The 20,307-nt window shown below is 35.9% G+C and overlaps 1 protein-coding gene across 3 annotated transcripts in view; it reads left to right on the top strand.

Annotated features, from left to right (window-relative positions):
- The window catches only part of SNTG2 (syntrophin gamma 2), a 296,093-nt gene that overhangs the window by 190,867 nt on the left and 84,919 nt on the right, over positions 1 to 20,307 (top strand). For 2 of the 3 annotated variants that reach the window (XM_062572982.1, XM_062572984.1), the window contains one exon: positions 8,432 to 8,559. In XM_062572982.1, coding sequence (XP_062428966.1) covers positions 8,432 to 8,559 — 128 coding nt within the window. The remainder of the gene's footprint in view (positions 1 to 8,431; positions 8,560 to 20,307) is intronic. The other variant, XM_062572983.1, reaches the window with a different exon arrangement.

Here is a 20,307-nt window from a genome sequence, read left to right on the forward strand (position 1 = left end):
CTGGTGGATGACAAGTAGACCATGAGCCAGCAATGTGCCCTTGTGGCCAAGAAGGCCAATGGTCTCCTGGGGTGCATTAGGAAGAGTATTGCCAGCAGGTCGAGGGAGGTGATCCTGTCCCTCTACTCAGCCCTGGGGAGGCCTCATCTTGAGTCCTGTGTCCAGTTCTGGGTTCCCCACTACAAGAGAGACATGGAGCTACTGCAGAGAGTCCAACATAGGGCTATGAGGATGATCAGAGGGTTGGTGTATCTGCCCTATGAGGAACGGCTGCGAGAGCTGGGCCTGTTCAGCCTGGAGAAGAGAAGACTGAGGGGGGATCTTATCAATGTGTATAAGTACCTGAAGGGAGGGTGTCAAGGGGACGGGGACAAACTCTTTTCAGTTGTCCCGTGTGACAGGACAAGAGGCAATGGGCAGAAATTGAAGCACAGGAAGTTCTGCCTGGGCGTGAGGGGGAATTTCTTCCCTGTGAGAGTGACAGAGCCCTGGCACAGGTTGCCCAGGGAGGTGGTGGAGTCTCCTTCTCTGGGGATCTTCAAGGCCCACCTGGATGCAACCTTGTCTACCATGCTCCAGGTGACCCTTCTTAGCAGGGGGGTTGGAGTGGATGATTTCCAGAGGTTCCTTACAATGTTACCCATTCTGTGATTCTGTGAATTAATAAAAAAGAGGCAATAGGTTTTTCCACCACGTTCCATCCAGTGTTAATGCCTCAAATCCCTAAGGATCTACAGTTCTTTAGACTCTGTGGAATTATAAAAATTTGCCTATGAGCTGCTTTCTCTATGTAGGGACAGTACTCCTCATTTAAGGGTGTGAAAAGTTCCCCCAAATTGTCTGCAATAGCTGAAGTTTGGATATAGTCACATTTATAGTATAATTTTGTATTAATTTCAACATTATTTTCTTTACTGTTCTAGTCCTTATGTAGCTGTAACAGTGTCTTGATTTATGGCTGCAGTTATAATTTAAGGAGAGGCACAATTACTTTTTGCTTTTTGTGCTGAAATTTAGTATAAATTACTCTGTCTTGCTGCCACAGTCCCCATCTCCCCCAGAAAAAGAATATATCTGGAAAGGTATTCCAGGCAAGGTCATTGAGGTACACAGGAACCAATTAGATACTAGCCTGAGGGAAACAAATTAAAGGAAAAGCTGCAAGATTCTGTCAAATAGTCCATATCTATTCTCAAAAAATATCTTAGTCAGGCTTGTATCTTATTGAGTCATTTAAAAAAATGTAACAATATCTAGCAGCACAACTGTAATGAAATATTCATTAATATTTCCATTGTAAATCACTTCTGGAAAAAAATATATAATTGAAAGGGTTTTAATTTGTTCCTTACCAGTAGCAGAAATATTAATCAAACTGATTTAAATGCATAGCTACTGCAGTGAACAGGGCAGTGTAAGCCCCTAACACATACTGCTATATAGACTCTTATGTAAACACCACATACAGGTGTTCAGTGTCTGCAAGAGCAGCCTTTAAATCTAAAAACATTAAAAGTCTGTGAGAGCAACCATTAAATTTCAGAAGCATACATGTGAGACAGCCTTAGAGTCAAATCAAAACATTTTTTTCTTTGACAGAGAGGGGGCAATATCTTGTTTCACATGCTATTTCACCTTCTTCCCATTTAATTAAACAATGTCTGCCGATTAAAATAAGGTAAAATAGAGCTATGTAATTAAAAGTTACTGTTTTCACTGAATTTTAAAGATATCAAATTACTTGTCCAAATTGTTATTTCATCTGGAAGAGCTTGTTTCCTGTATAGAAGACTTCATCTATTAAATGATTTGGTGATGCATGCTTTACCACGTAATTACTATCCTTTTAAAGCTGTCACAGAATTGTGCACCTGCATCTAAGCATTCCATTAAAAATAAGTAAACACTAACCCTCTACTGAATTGATGCTGCATCAAAGGAATGCATAGGTATTTTGATACCATCATTAAGTGGATTCTGAGACAAGTCTAGCACTCTAATTGACTTCTGTTTACAGTAGCTATCTCAGTATCATGCTTCATTAGCTGGGTATCACAAGAATTTCAAGTCATGTCCCTGCACCACGTTGAACATTTATAATTGTGCTGTTCCATGATTAATGTAAACTAATGTAAGACTCTGCTACCGCTAAGTGGAACAATCCTATTTTCTTCTTCAGCTTGTCCCCAGCCTCTATTTCCTCTATAATCTGTAATGTTCAGCCATACATTGATCAGATCAGTTCACTGTTCCACTGGAAACTAACCCACCTATATATATATATATGTATAAACATATACTTCAGTCACTAATGTGACTGAAAGCTATATAGAGAGAATCCGGTGGTTGCTAGTGCTGTTGCAAGAAATGTAACAAGACACGACGAGGGCAGAGACCAGACGGTTAGAATCACTAGCATCAGCACCAGCATGATTTAATATCAGCTTAATCATTCTATATCAGCTGATCATGACATTGCATGCTAAGGCCATAGCTTTATGTACATTTAAGTTTTCATTAGCCAGCAATAGTAGTGAAAGAAGTTATATCTATCCCCTAAATTAGTAGTTCTTATTTCTGTCTCCTGTGTATCTTTTCAAGCTTCTGTAGTGAACTGGATTGAGGAAATGATCCAGATTAAAACTAAGCTGGCAAAAACTTATTAATGTAATTGTGCAAATAGTGTTTGTGTGTGGGAGTGGAATTGCGGCAATGTTTTGGCAATGATGCTAGAATATGCAGGCTTTAAAAAATGAAAATTACATGAAATTATAGCATCATTTAGGATAAGCTTTCCAACTTCTCAAGTTCTCTGCCACCCCACCTGCAGTTTTAGTTATCAATCTACATTGAACAAAACCCTAAACACAGTTCTACTAATCATAACTAATGTATTTGAGCATATTCAGTCTTGTACAACTCCACTGGAAATGATAAAACTCTAAAGCCCTTCCACCAAATTAACTAAGACAAATAGCCTACTCATTGAGGGCTTTCTTTTGAATATTCTGTAATATGTCTAGTAAGGGAGGTTTGATAAATTGTACTCTAGTTTGTACCATTGCCTTTATCTATTCCCAGGGGAGGAAAAATCAGTACCAACCGAACACATTAGCAGACTGAGAATCATAGAATCAGTAAGGTTGGAAGGGACCTCTGGAGATCTTCTAGTCCAGCCCCCCTGCTCAGGGTCACCTCAAGCATGGTAGACAAGGTTGCATTCAGGAAGACCTTGAAGATCTCCAGAGAAGGTGACTCCACAACCTCTCTGGGCAACCTGTTTCAGTGCTCTGTCACTCTCACAGGACTTTTCAAAGATGATGGAGAGCGACCTGGCAACATCCGCCAGCTCCCTCAGTACCCGTGGGTGCATCCCATCTGGGCCCATGGATTTGTGGATGTCCAGCCTGTCCAGAAGGTCTCTAATCCTATCCTCCTCAACCAAAGGAAAGGCTTCCCTTCTCCAGACTTTCTCCCTTACGTCTAGGCTATGGGATTCTTGAGGGCTGCCCTTAGTAGTGAAGACTGAAGCAAAGAAGGCATTCAGTAATTCTGCCTTCTCTGTATCCCTTGTCACCAGGGCCCCTGCCCCATTCAGTAGCAGACCCACATTTTCCCTAGTCCTTCTCTTGCTACTGATGTATTTGAAGAAGTGAAAAAGAAGACAGTGTACCCCCAAAAGAATCATATCTTCTTAGCTCTTTCTTGCCCACATCCTTACAATAGCATTCTGTAACAGAAGCAGCAATAGATTCAAATATCTTCAGTTTTGCCAGAGGTTGCCTATCAAAACAAGAGGTTTATGGGCATTCAATTATCAGGAATATCTGGAAATAGAAGCATTCCAGAAAGTGGAAATAAGATTCCTAGAACCCTTTCTTCATTAAAAATTTGCCAGCAATAGTGAGAAAGCCTTGAATCCTTGATTTGTCCCATCATCTTTACTGTCCTATACCACAATAGACCATTGAAGGCTCAGTTATTGGTAAAAAAGAAAGTTCTGCCCTCTCTTTCTTTCTCAAAGCTGATGACAGCAGAGCAAGACATCATGATAGTAAAGGAGAAAAGATAGCTTCTTTAAAGGGAACAAATGCTTGATACTAGTCAGTTTAGTCTTCTAAGAATAAACCCTTCCAATTGTTGCCTCTTTTTCTTTGCCCAGTTTTGCTATGACAATGCTTGCAATAGCTACCTTGCTATTCCAGGTATATTCCTTCATTTTCAGATGCTATGAAGACTTTGCAAGATCTATCCTACTACAAACCAGATTATATTTACAGTATGAAGTAAAAAGCATATTTAAGTGCAAACTTAAGCATGCTAATAGCATGACCCTGAGTATTTTCTGCCCCCAAACTAGCTTAATTCAGCTTCAATCTCTCTGAAGCCCATGTTTAAAGAGAGAGCTGCATCAAACTAGAAAATTACTGTGGCTGCTTTCAAGGGGCAGGTGTAAGAGAAATTGCAAATTAAATTATTAGGGAAAATTCAGAAATGCTTTCCTCCAGTGACATGATATTTTCTTTCTAGAGATTCAGAATCAGTGACAGTTTAAAAAATAAAGGTAAAATAACAATCTCTGCAAATAGAAATGTCACAAGATAAAAAGTTGATGGCCACAGCCAGCTGCAATCCTATATTCTACCTTCCTGTGTTCTGATAGTGGAAGCTTGATTATAGAGACGTATCTAATTAAGTCTCCTACTTAATAGAGGACATTTTATTCTACTCATGGAAAGACTTCTTAGTTGACCCATAATGAGTTTTCATAGAATATATTTTTTTAAAAAAACAAAGCTCATGTCTAAATTATCCTTCATAGGTCAGTGATTGCTAATGGGATACAGAATCGTTCCCTCATCCAGGTCAACACTTTACATCTGTCACAGGTGGCAGAGATTATGTGTCATTAAAAACTGATTCTTGTTCAGTGTTCTGTCAAAAATGAAATTTTTGTGCTCAATCCATTTCCTAATGGACAGGTGTTACAACCAAATTGGCATTAATTGGCAACATTGTTGGTGGTCTCAGCAGAAAGCCAAAGGTGTGAAATGGACCAGAGGATAAAATATATGATTGCAAGATGACCCCTAAACAGCCAATTTTTTTGTGCTTTGGAGGGGTGATGTGGAGAGTTGCAACACGAGCAGCAGCTGTTTAGTAAACAGAAGGCTTAAAGGGCAGCCAGCTCTGCACACTGGACTTTGTCCTCAACACATGCTCAGGACAGAGTACAACAACAGAGGAGATACATAGTTTTATTTCTATGGTATATTTTCTACATTTCCAGTGATTCCTAGTATAGGGATTAATATTCTCTCAATATTAATTGACTGCTTTGGACAACTCCAAAAGACTTGTGAGACATGACTTCTGTTTGTAAAAGTTGTGTTGACTTGATCCTTCCCCAGTTATGTCTAACCATGTGTTCACTAATTCTGAAGAGGTGACATCAAAGGATGAGTCTCAAACTGAAGTGTAGTAGGTTATAAGACAAATTGAACAAAATGAACTGTTGGTCCTGTGATAGAGTTACTTTCTGTGTAGTGGCCTGTCGCTATGTATGCCCCCTTTTTTCCCTTAAGAACATAAGAAGGGATCAATATTTGCTTTGTGCTCTATCATAAACTGAGTAGTAGAATATGTTCTAGTATGAAGCAGACATTTGAGAATGTCACCAACTTGACTCCTTTGTATCTTTTCCCTATTCTTTGTCATTACATCATGCAGTAGCTGTAAGTAATCCTGAACTGAAAAAGCCATTACTCTTTGTAATGTGTTTCTCAAATACCACAAACCTAAAAATGCCTGTGGAAGCCAAATTTTCCTTAGAGTTTACATTAACGGAAATAATATTTCCCCTACTGTAGTATCATAACTTTGGAATTAATAGATTTTGACCCACTGTTTTTGGCTATTTGTTTTCTTTCAATTCATGAATCTAATGAAGGAACGTAATGTGGGTTTTCTAAAATTCTGTTCTTGGCTTACACTGAAATATTTATTCTTTGCACTAATATCCTACTAAAACATTTGGCAGCAATGTAAGGTACCAAATGGAAACATTACACTATGAGAGTAAACCCCCCCCCTCAATTCTTATCTACCGAATGCTTTTAAATTGCCTACAGTTTTCCAGTATATTTAGCAGTTTGCTAAAAAAAAACTAGAACTTATAGTTCACAAGAAAAAGACAGGTCTTTGTGTTTAAATTATCTAGATCTGATCCATATCTAGAGAATGGAGAGGATATGAAAAATAGGTGAGGATGCTTCAGAAACTGTGGCACTTCTTTACTTTCTGATTCCTGAATATGAATTCAGTGGTCATATTCAAGCATTTGTGTTTGACTATAATAAACTACCTCCAGATTTATTCTTAGACATTTCAACTTCCAGACAGGCACTTTAGATTGTGTTGATCATTTTCAACTTCGGATTGCATGAGGTTATGTCACAAAATATGCAACAGATTCTCCACTATGATCTTATAAAATTTATATAAAGCTGTGAAGACACCCTAGCCTTTTGAGGCTAATTGTATGCAATACAATTATTCTATAAGCTTTATTATTAAATATTCATACTGCAACAACACCAGGAGATCTCAGTCAGATGAAAGCTAGATTTTCCTAGGGACTTTGCAAATACTCTAAACAAAATTCTTTTCCCCAAACAGTTTGAAGCCTAAAAGATATTTTAGTATTTCCAATTCTGGCAATTCCTTTACAAATTTTTCATTCACTAGAAGGAGTTCTTCAGTCACTAACTCTCAGTGGTCCTGTTAGAATATGAAACTAACTATTCTGATTTATTTAAATAAATAAATAGAAAGATTAGCCCTTGCTGACTATAAGAGCTTTAGGAAAAAATATTAACCCTAAAAGCTTATGAACAAGAAAAAGAACTAACAATAAAACAATTCTCAGAATGTTCTTAATTTTGAGTAAGTTTTATGGCTTTTGAACACCAGGGCTTAACAGAGCTGAAGCTAGGTCATCCTGTATTTTATTTGTTTTTGTTAGTACTATTCAATGCATTTTATGACCTTTTAAAAAATAACCAGCTTTCAACTACATTCTGTACTAGAAAATTGTCTCTTGAACCCAAGAAAAATAATTTTTAATTGGAGACAGAGAACACAGATGCCTAGTTTTGACCTGAACAGCTATGTCTGTGAATCTGTCTCAGCTGCTTCTCTGTAAATAGTATTGCTATCTTTATAAAAGAGTGTGATGCTCAGATGTCATGATAGTGAGGAGATAAAAATACCAATGAAAACTTTTTGAGTTACCATTTTTATGTGCTCTATGAGAAGTTCCTTTCTTTTCTGTTGTGCCCATTTAATAATCATTTTGCAGTACATAATCATGATCATAAATCCTGAATGGTACTCTGAACACTGAATTCCAGCAGTTACTTAGCTGTTTCAAATTTAATTGATTTTTGCCTATAAACACAATTTTCAAATCAATTACAACCAAAACCAATTGCCATCATTTTCTTCTACATTTGAGCATATTTCTCTGCTTTCATTGGTGTAAATCTCTGTTTTCACAAATGGTGTAAACCTGTGGACATTACATCATAAAGAAAAAGCTACATATATATATACCGCTGCATGCATATATTAGTGTTAGTGGTTCTATGACAGCTAAACAACAATCTAAAAAATACTTTCTTTTCATCATGTTTCATTCAGTGGTACCTTCATGAACTAATTAAATAATTAGCTGGGATACATAAGAGACACTATATATTAGGAGGCTGAGCAATTGCTATATAATCTTTAAGTTTGGCTAAACCCTTTTATCAATGACAATATATCCAGGCTAATTCCTCTAACTTAGTCTGCAATGGCATTTATACACATTTAATTTAATGTTGTTTTCTTTTGTTTGTTCTCATAAAATGAATTGAAGAGGTCATATAAGTACATATTTTCACTGTTCTGAGATTTGGACATCTTTTTTTGCTTAAATAATGCCAGCAGTCTTTACTAGAAGAAATATTTGGAGGAAAACTTCAAAGATAATTTTTTAAAAAAATTCATCAGTCCATGAATGGTTAGTGATAACATGAAACTCAGGATTTAAAATCTGTTATTTAATAACATTATGGCTAAAAGTCATAATATTGAAATAAGAAACCGGTATTCTACATGACAGTTGTAGTCTTTGCATATATATACTGAAGTTAAAATTACTGAAATACTGAAATTAAATCACAAGCATAGTATCAAGATGGCCAGTGTTCTTTTCTTACACAAATGCTTTTTTAATTTTTTCTACTAGATTCTGAGTTTCTTGAATAGTTCTACTGCTATATATTATTCACTTGTGAGACAAGCAGTACCAGAAATGCATATTCATGCTTTATGCACTGTATTATCTGATAGACTGTGCTTACTGATTCTCATTTATTTTGTACAGGCTCCATCATCACCTTCTTCACCCATAGCTAATGAACCAAAATATGAGAAGCACTGGCTAGACACCTTATCAGTTCCTCTGTCGATGGCTCGAATCTCAAGGTACAAAGCTGGAACAGATAAATTAAGGTTTGTAATTTAAAAAAGGAAGTACTAGGTTACCTAGCTGGACCTAATATTTTGCTGTTGGTTATGCAAGAATTCTTTATGTTATGAAAGTCGTTAGTTCTTATTATATGTATATATATAGAGAGAGAGAGAGAGAGAGGTGTATATATATATACGTGTGTGTATATATATATATATATGTATGTATATATGCTGGTCATCATCTCTTGAAGTTAATGGCATGCTTGGTTATTACCAACAACAAAGTATGATAAACATAGCTCCAAAAAATACGTTTCCATAATCCATTTTATCTTGAGAGTTCAGTTACTATCAGCAGATAATTAAGGTTAAACTTGATGTCACTTGAATTAGCTTTTAAGGTATTACATTTCGCTCCATACCCCTGTAATAGAATACTCCTATATTCCATATTCCCAAGTTCTGACGTTGTCAGTTAACACCTTTTTTAAAAAAATAATGAAACACTGCACAATTCTCGTGACTGCGCTGCATTCAATTGTCATATACAAACTCATATTGACTGTAACAGAGTATTTTAAAATACAGGGCATAGAAGCTTGTATTTTTGATTGTAGAATCTTTTACCGAAGCAATGGTTTATAAAGCAGCTGTGGAATAGGATAGAAGAGCTGATTTTGCTGGACTAACAAAAAGATGTGAAAGCAAAAATGCATACTATCACCTGAATCAGGTGGCAGCTCCTCTCCTAGACTTTGTGTTAAAGCATCACAGATCAAATAATAATAATCTGTCCAGAAGAGTTTTGGGTTCTTCCCCAATCTTTGTATTAACTCTTACTTCTATTCTTTACTAAGTCTGTCATCACTTCCTGCTCCACTTTTTTTTGCCCTGCTTTAGCTGGCCGGTATGCATGGTGACTCTTCCAAATCTATAACAGGCCTCTATCCATTCAAAAAATGTATATCACAACAAGGCTTGGACATTCTCCTGTGGGTTAAATGAACAAATCTCTACATGCATATTTAGGCATCAACTCTTTTGATCAATGTTATTGCACTTCTGTTATTGCATTTATAACACCTTCTGTTATAAGTATTTTTCCTGTAAGGAATGAGAAGCCTAGTGCTTTCAGCCTCAGGCTTGGATAGATACAGTCTCTTGTGATGTGTCTGGCTCCAATATACACTTTCTGTACACAGCATTCTTCTATTACTGTTCTTTTGCTTTTTCTTTTAAACACTACAGGAAGTTGGAATCATTCCAGAGAGCCCATTGCTATCACATGATATGCATCCCTCGGCTTTCTATTTTTGGTAATCCTGCAGGAATATCCATAAGCGAGTTAAAAGAATACCACCTTGAGAGTAATTGTTGATGAGGCCATTCCCATGTTCTTACCAATGTTGTTGCTTGTATGAGGGCTACCTGACTGCCCTTACCTGTTCTTTTCTCCTCTGAAATGTATGCTTATATTTTTACTATTATCCCACATATTGCTCTTTCTTTTACATTTCTCCATATTTGTATGAGCGTAAGTTCAAGCATTTGTCTTCAATACTTACTTTATATAATCAAATGTCTGCCTTACATGAAATGAAATCAATAAACAACTGTAAGTATAAATGGTAACATCAGTTTGGATAAAATCCCTTCTTTCAACCATATATACATATCTCAACTCTCTTTTACATTTCATTTGAATGAGTCCATGCCAACTCCCTTGAATGTATCATGGGTCTAGCTGACTAATTTACTATTTTTGGCATTCTCTGAATATTTATTTAGAGTCTGTCTGCATACATTAGGTAAACAGCATGCTTGCTTTTTCAGTATTAAATGAGTTTATTAATCTATATGTCATCCTTGCTACTTTTTCAATACCTCCTGTTCTCTGTCATGGCTTTGTTTTACTGTAATGCTTCTTTATATATTCCTTTTTACACACTTATTTATATATTATCCTCAGGATCGTTGATCTTAAGAAGGTGCAGTGGCATTAGAACAGCCACTCCTGTTTTTAAGTCATTCATAAGTTCATTGAACTATTGTAACTCTTTTTTGCAGTATCACATACACAGCTGTGTGCTTTCTCTTTTGCTTGATGAAATGTGTGAAGGGACTTCTCTGATCTCTGCATCAATTAAACTCAGAAAGAGTGATCTGTATCATTCTTTATATCAGAATGATCTATGTACTACTGGCTTTAGGAATTTGCTTGAAACTGTGCAAAATATTATGGTTTGGGAGAGGTTATTAAAGCTTGTATTGTTATCTTTTCTATACACTCAGCCATGTAACACACACTGCTTTCTTCAGTCCTTCTTTCCCTGATGGAAAACTATGTTTTCCAGCTTAGAAATTCTTGCAGATAGCCACAGCAGGCTTAGCATCCTTTTGTTATTAAAATCAATTGCTTAATTGCTGTAGCTTGTTTTAATATATAGTTTTGTGCAGTATATGTATAGTATCAGGTCCAATTATTGCTGTTCTGAGGTGGAAAGCTGCTGTCAGCCAGTTAGGATGACCTCATTCACTTTTCTTTTCTTGTCCATCATAATTTTCAGCTTTCTTCTTCTAGTGTTGTAAATATTCTCTAGCCTTCAGATGTCATGAACAAAAAAGAGATTGCCTGTCATAAGGTCAAACAGTGTCTGATATGTTACTGAGGGGCATCTTTTTGTTGCTTTTACTTTAAAAAAAATATTGAGTATGTCAATGTATGGTTTGTCAGCATCTTACTGAATGTCTTTGACCTTTTTATGGATTAGAAACATTAGAAACTGTAAACTAGAATTGTCTGTTAGACAATAATATGACTTTAGTGTGGTATTAGATAAGGTATAATCTAATCTCATCAAATTAGGTTATATAATTTCCTTTGTGGTTAACCTACATATTTTAAATAGCTTGGTACTTCCCCTGAGTTTTCTGGTAACTTTGGCAAGAAAATGTATACTTTTAGTTCTTGAGTCATCGGATCGCAAGGAAAACCTGTATCTTTTTGATTGTTATTCTTTTCTTCACTATAAGGAAAAAGACTTACCTTTGACTTTTCATTTCACTTGGTTTTTCATTTGATTTTTCTCATGAAGTTTTTTGACTTAGTGCCGAAAAGTACATTTTTTCATGCATACTATATTTTTGTCAGCACCATAGGAATTAACAGATACCAGAGAGAACAGGAAGGAATTTTTCATTCTTTATACTCAAAGAGGAATGATTAAAAATACTGCAAAGGGCAAGTCCATGAAGTGTGTTTGCCCCATTACAAAACAAAAAAAAGGAAGAAAAACAGTCCCAGAATACCTAAAGGAAAGATAAGAAATACAGTAGATGTCTACTCTCTTCTCAGTGCAGGATTTTTCCAGCTGTATCTTCAGAAAGTATGAGTGTGGGTGAGAAATAGTAACTGGCTAAGGCACCCCTAATTAGTGTATTTAAGATTGTTGATATGATTGAAGTTTATCTGAATATTTCTGCATAACATGTAGATTAGTGTACTTTATTGGTAACTTACTAAATCAATAATGTTTTTATTTACTTACTTTTAAAATATAGCACCACCATTTTTATCATCTTAAAGTTCTCACCAATCCATCTGTATCTTAAATATCCTGTTTTTTGTGTAAATATTACAGGAATATATCCTGTGAAAACTCTGTTCCTGTGAATATTGTTAATTACTACTTAGTGATGGAAACTTTAGGGATAGACTTGATCACTAATTGTAATTACTAATTGTAATATAAACTCAACAGTGAAATACTGAGATCAATAAATCTTTATCACCCCAAGTATGCGGTTCACAAGTTTTTAGGAAGGAGGGAGAAGACAGAGAAGGGGGAGAAAATATTTCTATTAATTTATAGCTTTTTAGTTTTCTCAGAGAATGTCTAAAATCTTTTTTTTAGAAAAATGTGTAGATAAGTATTTTTAGTCTGTTTAGTAGATACTGGCAGTACTTCACAATCACCTTTATTTGCTGCACTGACCAGTACTTTAAGAAGTGAATATTGCGTATCTATAATCTCTGGAACATTATGAGTTTAGAGACTGAAAAAAAAAACCCTCATTTGTAAGCTTATGGAAAATAAATTCAAGAAACGAGTGGACTGGAAGTAATGTAGGTACAGCAGCAGCTCTGAGCCCATGTAGCTATGATTTCAATTACAAAAACCATTTAATTAGGTTTTGATGTTATTTACTATTTCTGTATATTCTGGTCATTGTAATATTGCAGTGTATTGTGTTTTTTTCTTGTTTTGTTTTGTTTTTATAATTGGCTCGCTGGATTTTTTAGATAGATAATCTTTCTTAAGTCTTCTATTTCCCATTTTAACACTTCAGTGGGTTAACAAAATGCCTTTAATTAAGTAAATAAATAGGACAGTAAGAAATGAAGCAAACCATTTTAAGATAAGGAAGGTGTAGTAATTGAACAGAGAGTGAGTATGTAAATGAAAAATACCACAACCAAACTGGAATCTAACTCAAGAAAAGGGGGCAGTAGGGTAGGAAACCATGGCAGATAGTAACATCTGGTAAAAGGAAAAGATGAGGGCAATTTGTAACGAAACAGAAAATATTGATTTGGAGAGATATTATTAATAGAGTGCTTTAAGGACTAACTTGGCTGCTGTTGATGCAGAACATAGAACTACACTAATCAAGCTCACAACACAGAATCAGCATTATCAGTGCAGAAAAGGAGCACTATATCTTGTAAAAAGATGGAACTAATGGAAATAGGATGCAACTTAACAGTAATAAAGTGCAGAGATGGCATTAGGGATTGCAACTATTGCAGCTGGGCAGTTTCATCCTTAAGGAAGACTTACAGTTTGTCACAGTTCTGCTCAAGCAGCAAGATATTTTGGAAATCAATTGTCAGGAATCAAGTAAATGCAGGCTATAGAATAATGTCTGCTCAGCGGAATATAAACGTAGAGGTATCCAAGAAGTGGCTAGGCATTCTGCAGATCTCTCCACAGAGTGAGACTGACATACCCTTGACTAAAATAAGCTGCTAACTGAGGGAAAAATCAAAATATAGGCAGGAGAGAAAAGCTGGACAGAAAATGTGCCACACAGAACAAAATTAGAGATCATCACTGAGTACTGATTCTCAGATAGCGAGCATTTTAGTATCTGTTCTTTATGCAGCAAGTGAAGTAGAATGTTTAAGATAGAATTTAGACATCCTTTAGGATACAGATATTTGCAGTCTAAAACTGCATCAAAAATCAATGACAGGAAAATTAAGGAAATTGCTACTTCTCTGCAGTATAGATCAGTGTATTTACATTCTCTTTACAGCTCATATGCATCCCTTTAATTTGTTCAGCAGCATGAGGGCAGCATAGCAAGAGGAGTGAGTTGGCTTATTTTCTGAATCTTCACCCTCGCAATATTTAGCTGAATTCTAGCTTTAACATCTGTACTGCAATTAAGTGTGCCACAAGCAAAAATGAAGCATCCTCATTCTTTTCAGAATCCACTTTCAGAAACCACATTCAGAAACCACTTGCCTTTATCCCCAAAGGTTACATGTTGCACACCTCTTTGCACTTCTTCTAGTAAACAGCATCCTTCAGACGACAGAATCATAGATCACAATGTGGCATAGTGTTAGCAAGCAGAGGAAAAGGCCAAAGAAATTCCTTCCTATCCCCCCACCCAAAAGATAAACAGATTAATACTGTCAGAGGGTTGTTCGTATTAATATTACTATCAAGCTCAAAGAATTATTATTTTTTTTTTCTTTCTGGAGGTGTGAGATTTATTTTACCTTTTCTTTTACTTGCTAACAACATACTAAATTCTAACCCAGTAGGATTACTTCAGCAAGGCTCTGCCACAAGTTATCTCCAGAAAATGTCTCTGGATAAATAGCTTTGGGTTTCAGTGGCAGACCTCCTTGCTTTCCACTAACTTTGGGATCAAATAGGAAAAAAAATAAGTCTAGAGTCAACTGAATATATTGAAGTGAGTAGTTGTGGTGGTTATTTTTAGCTTTATTGCTGACTTGCACTGTGTTAGCTTATTAATAATAATAAGTGCAAGCTATATTGCTCTTTCTTCTGAAAGCAGAGGCTTTCTAGATTTCAGATAAATCTATCACATTACTAAGTGTAAGTTATGCATGTGAACATCTGTTCTTTCCTAACAAATGTCTGAATTTCATATACCATGTAAAATATGTATTTAAATCATATGGAGAGCTGAAAATCTTGAAGAAGTAATCCTTTGCATATAATTTAAACAAAATGTACTTAATATTCTCTGTATTTGTGACACTGATTAATACAATTCAGTTGTCATGGGCTATAGACTGTCCTCTTACCAAAAGGCTTAAGGGCATGAGAGGAAACTGAACCTGAATGAGCATTACAGTGGCATGGCAGTCCAATAATTGTTATCTAAATGCAGTAGGATGGTGTATTATTTAAAATTTTCACCCCCGTAAACACTCCCATTGTGCTTAACAACCAATTAGAAAATAACATGTCTCTGTATCATCCAAATGATTAAAAGAAAATATAAATAAATAAAAATACAGCTGAAGGGTTTCTTTTTTTTACTGCTGCTTGTATATATTTTGCTAGTTCATTCAATAAGATGAATGAAACCAATCTTGTCTGCATTTTGGCATTTTCAGTTCGTATTTAGTAGTATTTTCTTCTATTTTATAAGTTGACTTAAAATGCTTGTCAATAATGTAAGGCAAGCCAACATTCCAACTAAGTTCTGTTAAGCATCTAATTCACATACTTAAAATCTTTATGGGATTAGGACTTAATAAGTAAGATTGATCTCATCTGACTGTAACATCTAATAGTTGCTCATCTACAAATGTGCTGAATCCCTGGACTCACCTTAGAGTCAATGGAGAGAAATAAGTATCTCTAGAGAATGGGTCACCTCACCTATCTTGTGTACAAAATTGTTCCCGAGTTGAGTATTCTTTGCTTATAGAATCATAGAATAATTTAGGTTGGAAGGGCCCTGAAGGTCATCTAGTCTGACTCTGTGCTCAAAGTAAGTTGGATGGGATCATATTACTCAGGACCATGCCCTGTCAAGTCTCGGACACTTTCCAGGATGAAGAGTTCACAGCCGGACTGTGTCAGTATCTGATCACCTCCATGGCAAAATAAATAAATAAATAAATAAACATCCTAATGTCTAATTGTAATTTGCCTTGTTCTAACTTCTGGTTTTGCCTCTCATCTGTATACTTAGGGAATAGAACTTTACATGGCTAAATTGGGTGAAATGCATCTCACTTAAACTATTCCTAACTATAATTACACTGAAATTATAAAACATTTGCTCAGAAGTACACATACACAGTGACCAGTCCTACTAGACATGCTGCACTCGAGAGGACAGTAGCACAGTGATACTGCATATAGCTTTCAGTAATTCAAGCTGCTCCTGTTTTCAAGCAAAACTCCTCCACCTCTTTTTTTTTTTTTTTTTTTTTTTTTTGGTTTCTTACTTCCATACAAATAAAGCATGCTGAGTGTGACAGACTATAATTCCACAGACCTTTCTCCCTGCAGAGAAGCCAATTAAATTATCTCATACCTGTATTCTACTCTAGTTTCTCCTTCAGCTGTTTGTTTTGCCCTATTCTGTCCTCTTCCTAGTGCCAGCATAATTATTTGTATGACTTCATGAAGAACAGAATAAGAGATCCGATCAATATTATAACTGTTCCGTCTCCCCCACTCTCCCTTTTTTCTGTACATATTATTACCAGTCTGATGGAATACAGCTGGGAGTTGCTTCTATTGACAGATTAGTTAAGAAAATTTCTGTAGAAGTATAACTTCTGTGTCACTTCAGTTATCTTACTCTACTGCTCCAAGTAAAGTTGCAGCATGAGAAGCAAAATGTTCATCTAAAACAAACATGAAATGCAATCCAAGATTGTGCTTAATAGCTTGATATATTTTAGCTCCATAGTTTCTGCTAATAGCCCAAAAGTATGAGCAACTTGATCATTATTTGAAAATATGAGGCTACATAAAATTTACGGTACTAAAGTCTCTCATTTCCTAAATTTCAAAGAGAGAAAGATTCAAAGAGTGCTTTTATGGGAATTTCCTTTCATATCGACCCATAATTCATAAAACTTCAGCATAAATAGAAATAGAAATTCTAGTGAGAGAGCCATACAGGTAAGCCACTAGAAAATGCTATAAGAAACACAAGAAAATTTGAAGCCAGTCATCAAAATATGTACAAACAGGGAGGAAGACTGAGTTAGAAGCTGGGAAGAGGTAAAGCTGTCTGTAACAACATGATAGTAAACTTCTTGGGATAAAACAGTTGCTGTCAGACACACAGGCTTTTATTAAGGAAATACTATATAACTTCAAGATAAATCTAAAGGACAGACTGCTTCATATTCCACAGATACTGAAAATTTTAAAATATCTTTTACTGAAATTCTTAACTTCTAAAAAGTAGAAATTTAGCTTTTTCCATTTCAGTTGGCACTTAGAAGGCATTTTCTCTCATAAAAGTACTTTGCTTAACCGCTCTCTAATAGCTAATGGCTCTATATGGGAAAACTCACAGTGGCCATTTTAAGTTTTATTAGTATCAGTTATTATTAATTACCAAGGAGTGTCAAAGTCAGAAAGCAAATTTAATTCTATTGATGCCTGTTAGTCTGACTGCCATTCTCCATACAAGTGTTATTTTATTAAAAGAAATTAATGCAGTAAACAAATCTCAAAACAGACCAGGATTCATCTATCATTTCACAATGAAAATGGGCTATAAATAGGCTGAAAACAATAACACATGCTCCTGAGTGGTTATGTTTACAAGAAACAAACAAACCAATTGTTACAGATAGAAGGCTGAAAATAATAACAACAAAGAAATATAAGGGTAATGTGGCCCAAATCCCTAAAGTTTAGGAACAGTAAACATTCTAAAATTCTTATTCACACTTATGCAATGTCCAGTTAAAGATAGTATGGCCAGATTCAGTAGTTGTCCAACTACATAAATATAGAGTGAGAGAAAGCTGTAAAAGCTAACAAGATAATATGAAATATTAAAAGGAGATTATTTTCATCAGAATTTTTTCTGCATCTCAAGTGCACTTTTCCCCATAGAAGTCACATATCTGCAGAAATGATCTCTTACATTTAAGGTACTTAACAATTAATGTTTGTTATCCTTCTTCCACACCTGAGGAAGAGATAAGATACTTTAAATGTTAGAGAATGATGGCTGGCTCCAGATGATTGTCATTTCACAGCCACAATGATGCTGTCTTTGAACAGGCTGCATTGGAGAAAATCATGCAACTCCAGTCTTTCAAGATGAGAGAAAGACCTTCAATTTTCTCAGCCTGGGAGTTTAAATGATACTTTCCTCAGTAAGACTATTTATACATTTATACAATTCAGTGATTGCTGCTTTGTAGTGAAGAATACTTCCAATCATATCAAAGTGGGAAAAATTCCATAAAGTTGATGCATCTATTAAAGTGGAGACTTCTGTATTTGGAAGGACTTATCTTTTATTCAATTCAGTGATAAGTTTCATGAACTTTGGTAGTGACTTAAAATAGTTATGCAAAATTCCTGATAGTGTCATCTCATCTGTATTTGAAATGATACTAAGAGTAAAGCACCAGCACACAATCTTTCTCAGAGAAGTAATAGCTTACATTTCTGTTTTCTGGTCTTTTTTAGGGGGGAGGAAGGGATATTCCTTTTTTTTTGGTGGCAGGGGGCATTTAAAGTCTCAGAAACATTTGAAGCATATTTGCACTCTATATAATTGTGTCTTAGTTGTAAGTTACCGTCAGTATTCATTGCATGCTGTTTCTAATTATCACTAGGCTTAAGGACTGCAGTCCATTAATTTTTGGTTCTATTTGCAATAATTGGTACAGTAACAGGAAAATCAGAAAAGATGGGAATTTTCTCTAGCTCTGACTTTCTATAGAATTGAAGCCACCAAGGGAAAAAAATGAAAAAAAGTTGTATTTCATCATATTTTGTTGTGATGAGATGACTACATGGCATCTTGAGACCCTTCAAACCTGTTTTTCAGTATTAAATAGAAAACAGCTGAGAAGGTGTAGGTGCACACTGATGCCTCTTTATTTTTCCCCCTATGCTTTGAAGAAATGGAGAAAGGCATCTTTAAGCCTCTAGGATTTATTTTCTCCTGAATTTCAGTTCTGTCTTTGTGCTTGCATTATTTATTGATTACATCGCATAAAAAGAAAAGAAAAAAAAACAGCATTCAGTAGTTTTCTATTTAGCTTTTATTTTTAGCTTGAATACTTGTTTTTACTTTTTACCTTATATATATATATATATTATACTTTTCAGACTACAGAGTAAAACAGAACAGTATGTCATGTGATTTGTAGAGGGAAATTACTGTAATTAAAAGCAAGAAATAATCATAATAAAGTTAAGTATGTTGAGAACAAAACCATTGTATTACCAGCACAGACTTACTGTCTGGCATCTGTAAACTTTACTTGTTCTTTTTCCTGCTTCATTTCAGTCACTTGCTTCAAAGGGGGTCGCTTTTTGATAAAACTGGCTTTCTGCTAGAGTCAGCATGGTGGTAGTGGTGGTGCACTGCAGGTCTCTGTCCCCCTATACCAGGCAGTGTGACCACCTCTGGCACATCAGAGACTTGAACCAGAGAGAGGTCCTGAGGAAGGATGCAGCTGTCCTGGTCACAGGCTGCAGTGGCACACTGGCTACAGACCAGGCTTGGAGTCAACAGAGGAGGTGGCTGAGCTATCAGTTGGAAAGAAGATCAAAGAGATAAGCAGCTGCATAGCATCATGGAGGATGAACAGGAGATTGACAGGTTCTTCACAGAGACTCTGGAGTGACAGGATTGAGCCTGTCCACCCAGATTGCTTTGCATGATGTTGATGAGGGGAGAGCACTTGACTTTTGCAAGACTTTCTGTAGTCTCGTGTAGCATCCTTGTAGCTGATTTGGGGAGAATGGTCTAGAGAGGGAGAGTGGACTAAAAGATGGATGAAATTCTTCCTAGACTGTTGGGCTCAAAGGACAGTGGTTGATGGTTCAAAGTTTATCTGGTAGCTGTTAACAAGAATTATTCCTCAGGTGTCTGTAGTGGAGCCAGTAATGTTTAACATTTTCATTGGTAATCTACTCGGTTAGAGAGAGTACATCTTCATCAAGTCCATGGATGTCATCAAATTGGGAGGAGCAGTAAACATGCTTGAGGGTAAGACTGCCATCAAGAGGGACCTTAGAAAGGTAAAGAATGAGCAAAAAGGAATCTCATGAAGTTCAGCAAAAACAAATGCAAAGTCCTGCATGTGGGTGGACTAAGCCCATTTAACAATACTGGCTAAGGAACACCTCTGCAGGAGGGCTTGAGGATCCTAATTGACAGCACATTGAGCAGGGGTCTGCTCTAAGCACTTTCAGTGATGAAGGATAATACAAACGGGGCTGCATTCGTAATAAAATGCTTTGCAGGTCTAAGTGAGTATTCTTCTCTGCTTTGCATTTGTGAGGCCACATCTCAAACACCTGTGTCTAGAATTCTGTGTTGTCTTGTGGAAAGAGATTTGTAATGTAAACCTGTTGGCCAGGAGGTAGAACTAGGGGATCTTCAGTATCCTTCACACCCTGTTCTTTGATTTCATGCAAATATCCTGTGACTGAAGCATTTAGAACTCTAGAAACTTTTATTTGAATCTGTCAGCTGGATTTTATAGCTGATCACTATATTTTAATACAGAAGAGG

The sequence above is a fragment of the Rhea pennata genome, chromosome 3 (assembly GCF_028389875.1).
Source record: "Rhea pennata isolate bPtePen1 chromosome 3, bPtePen1.pri, whole genome shotgun sequence".
Classification (NCBI taxonomy): Eukaryota; Metazoa; Chordata; class Aves; order Rheiformes; family Rheidae; genus Rhea; species Rhea pennata.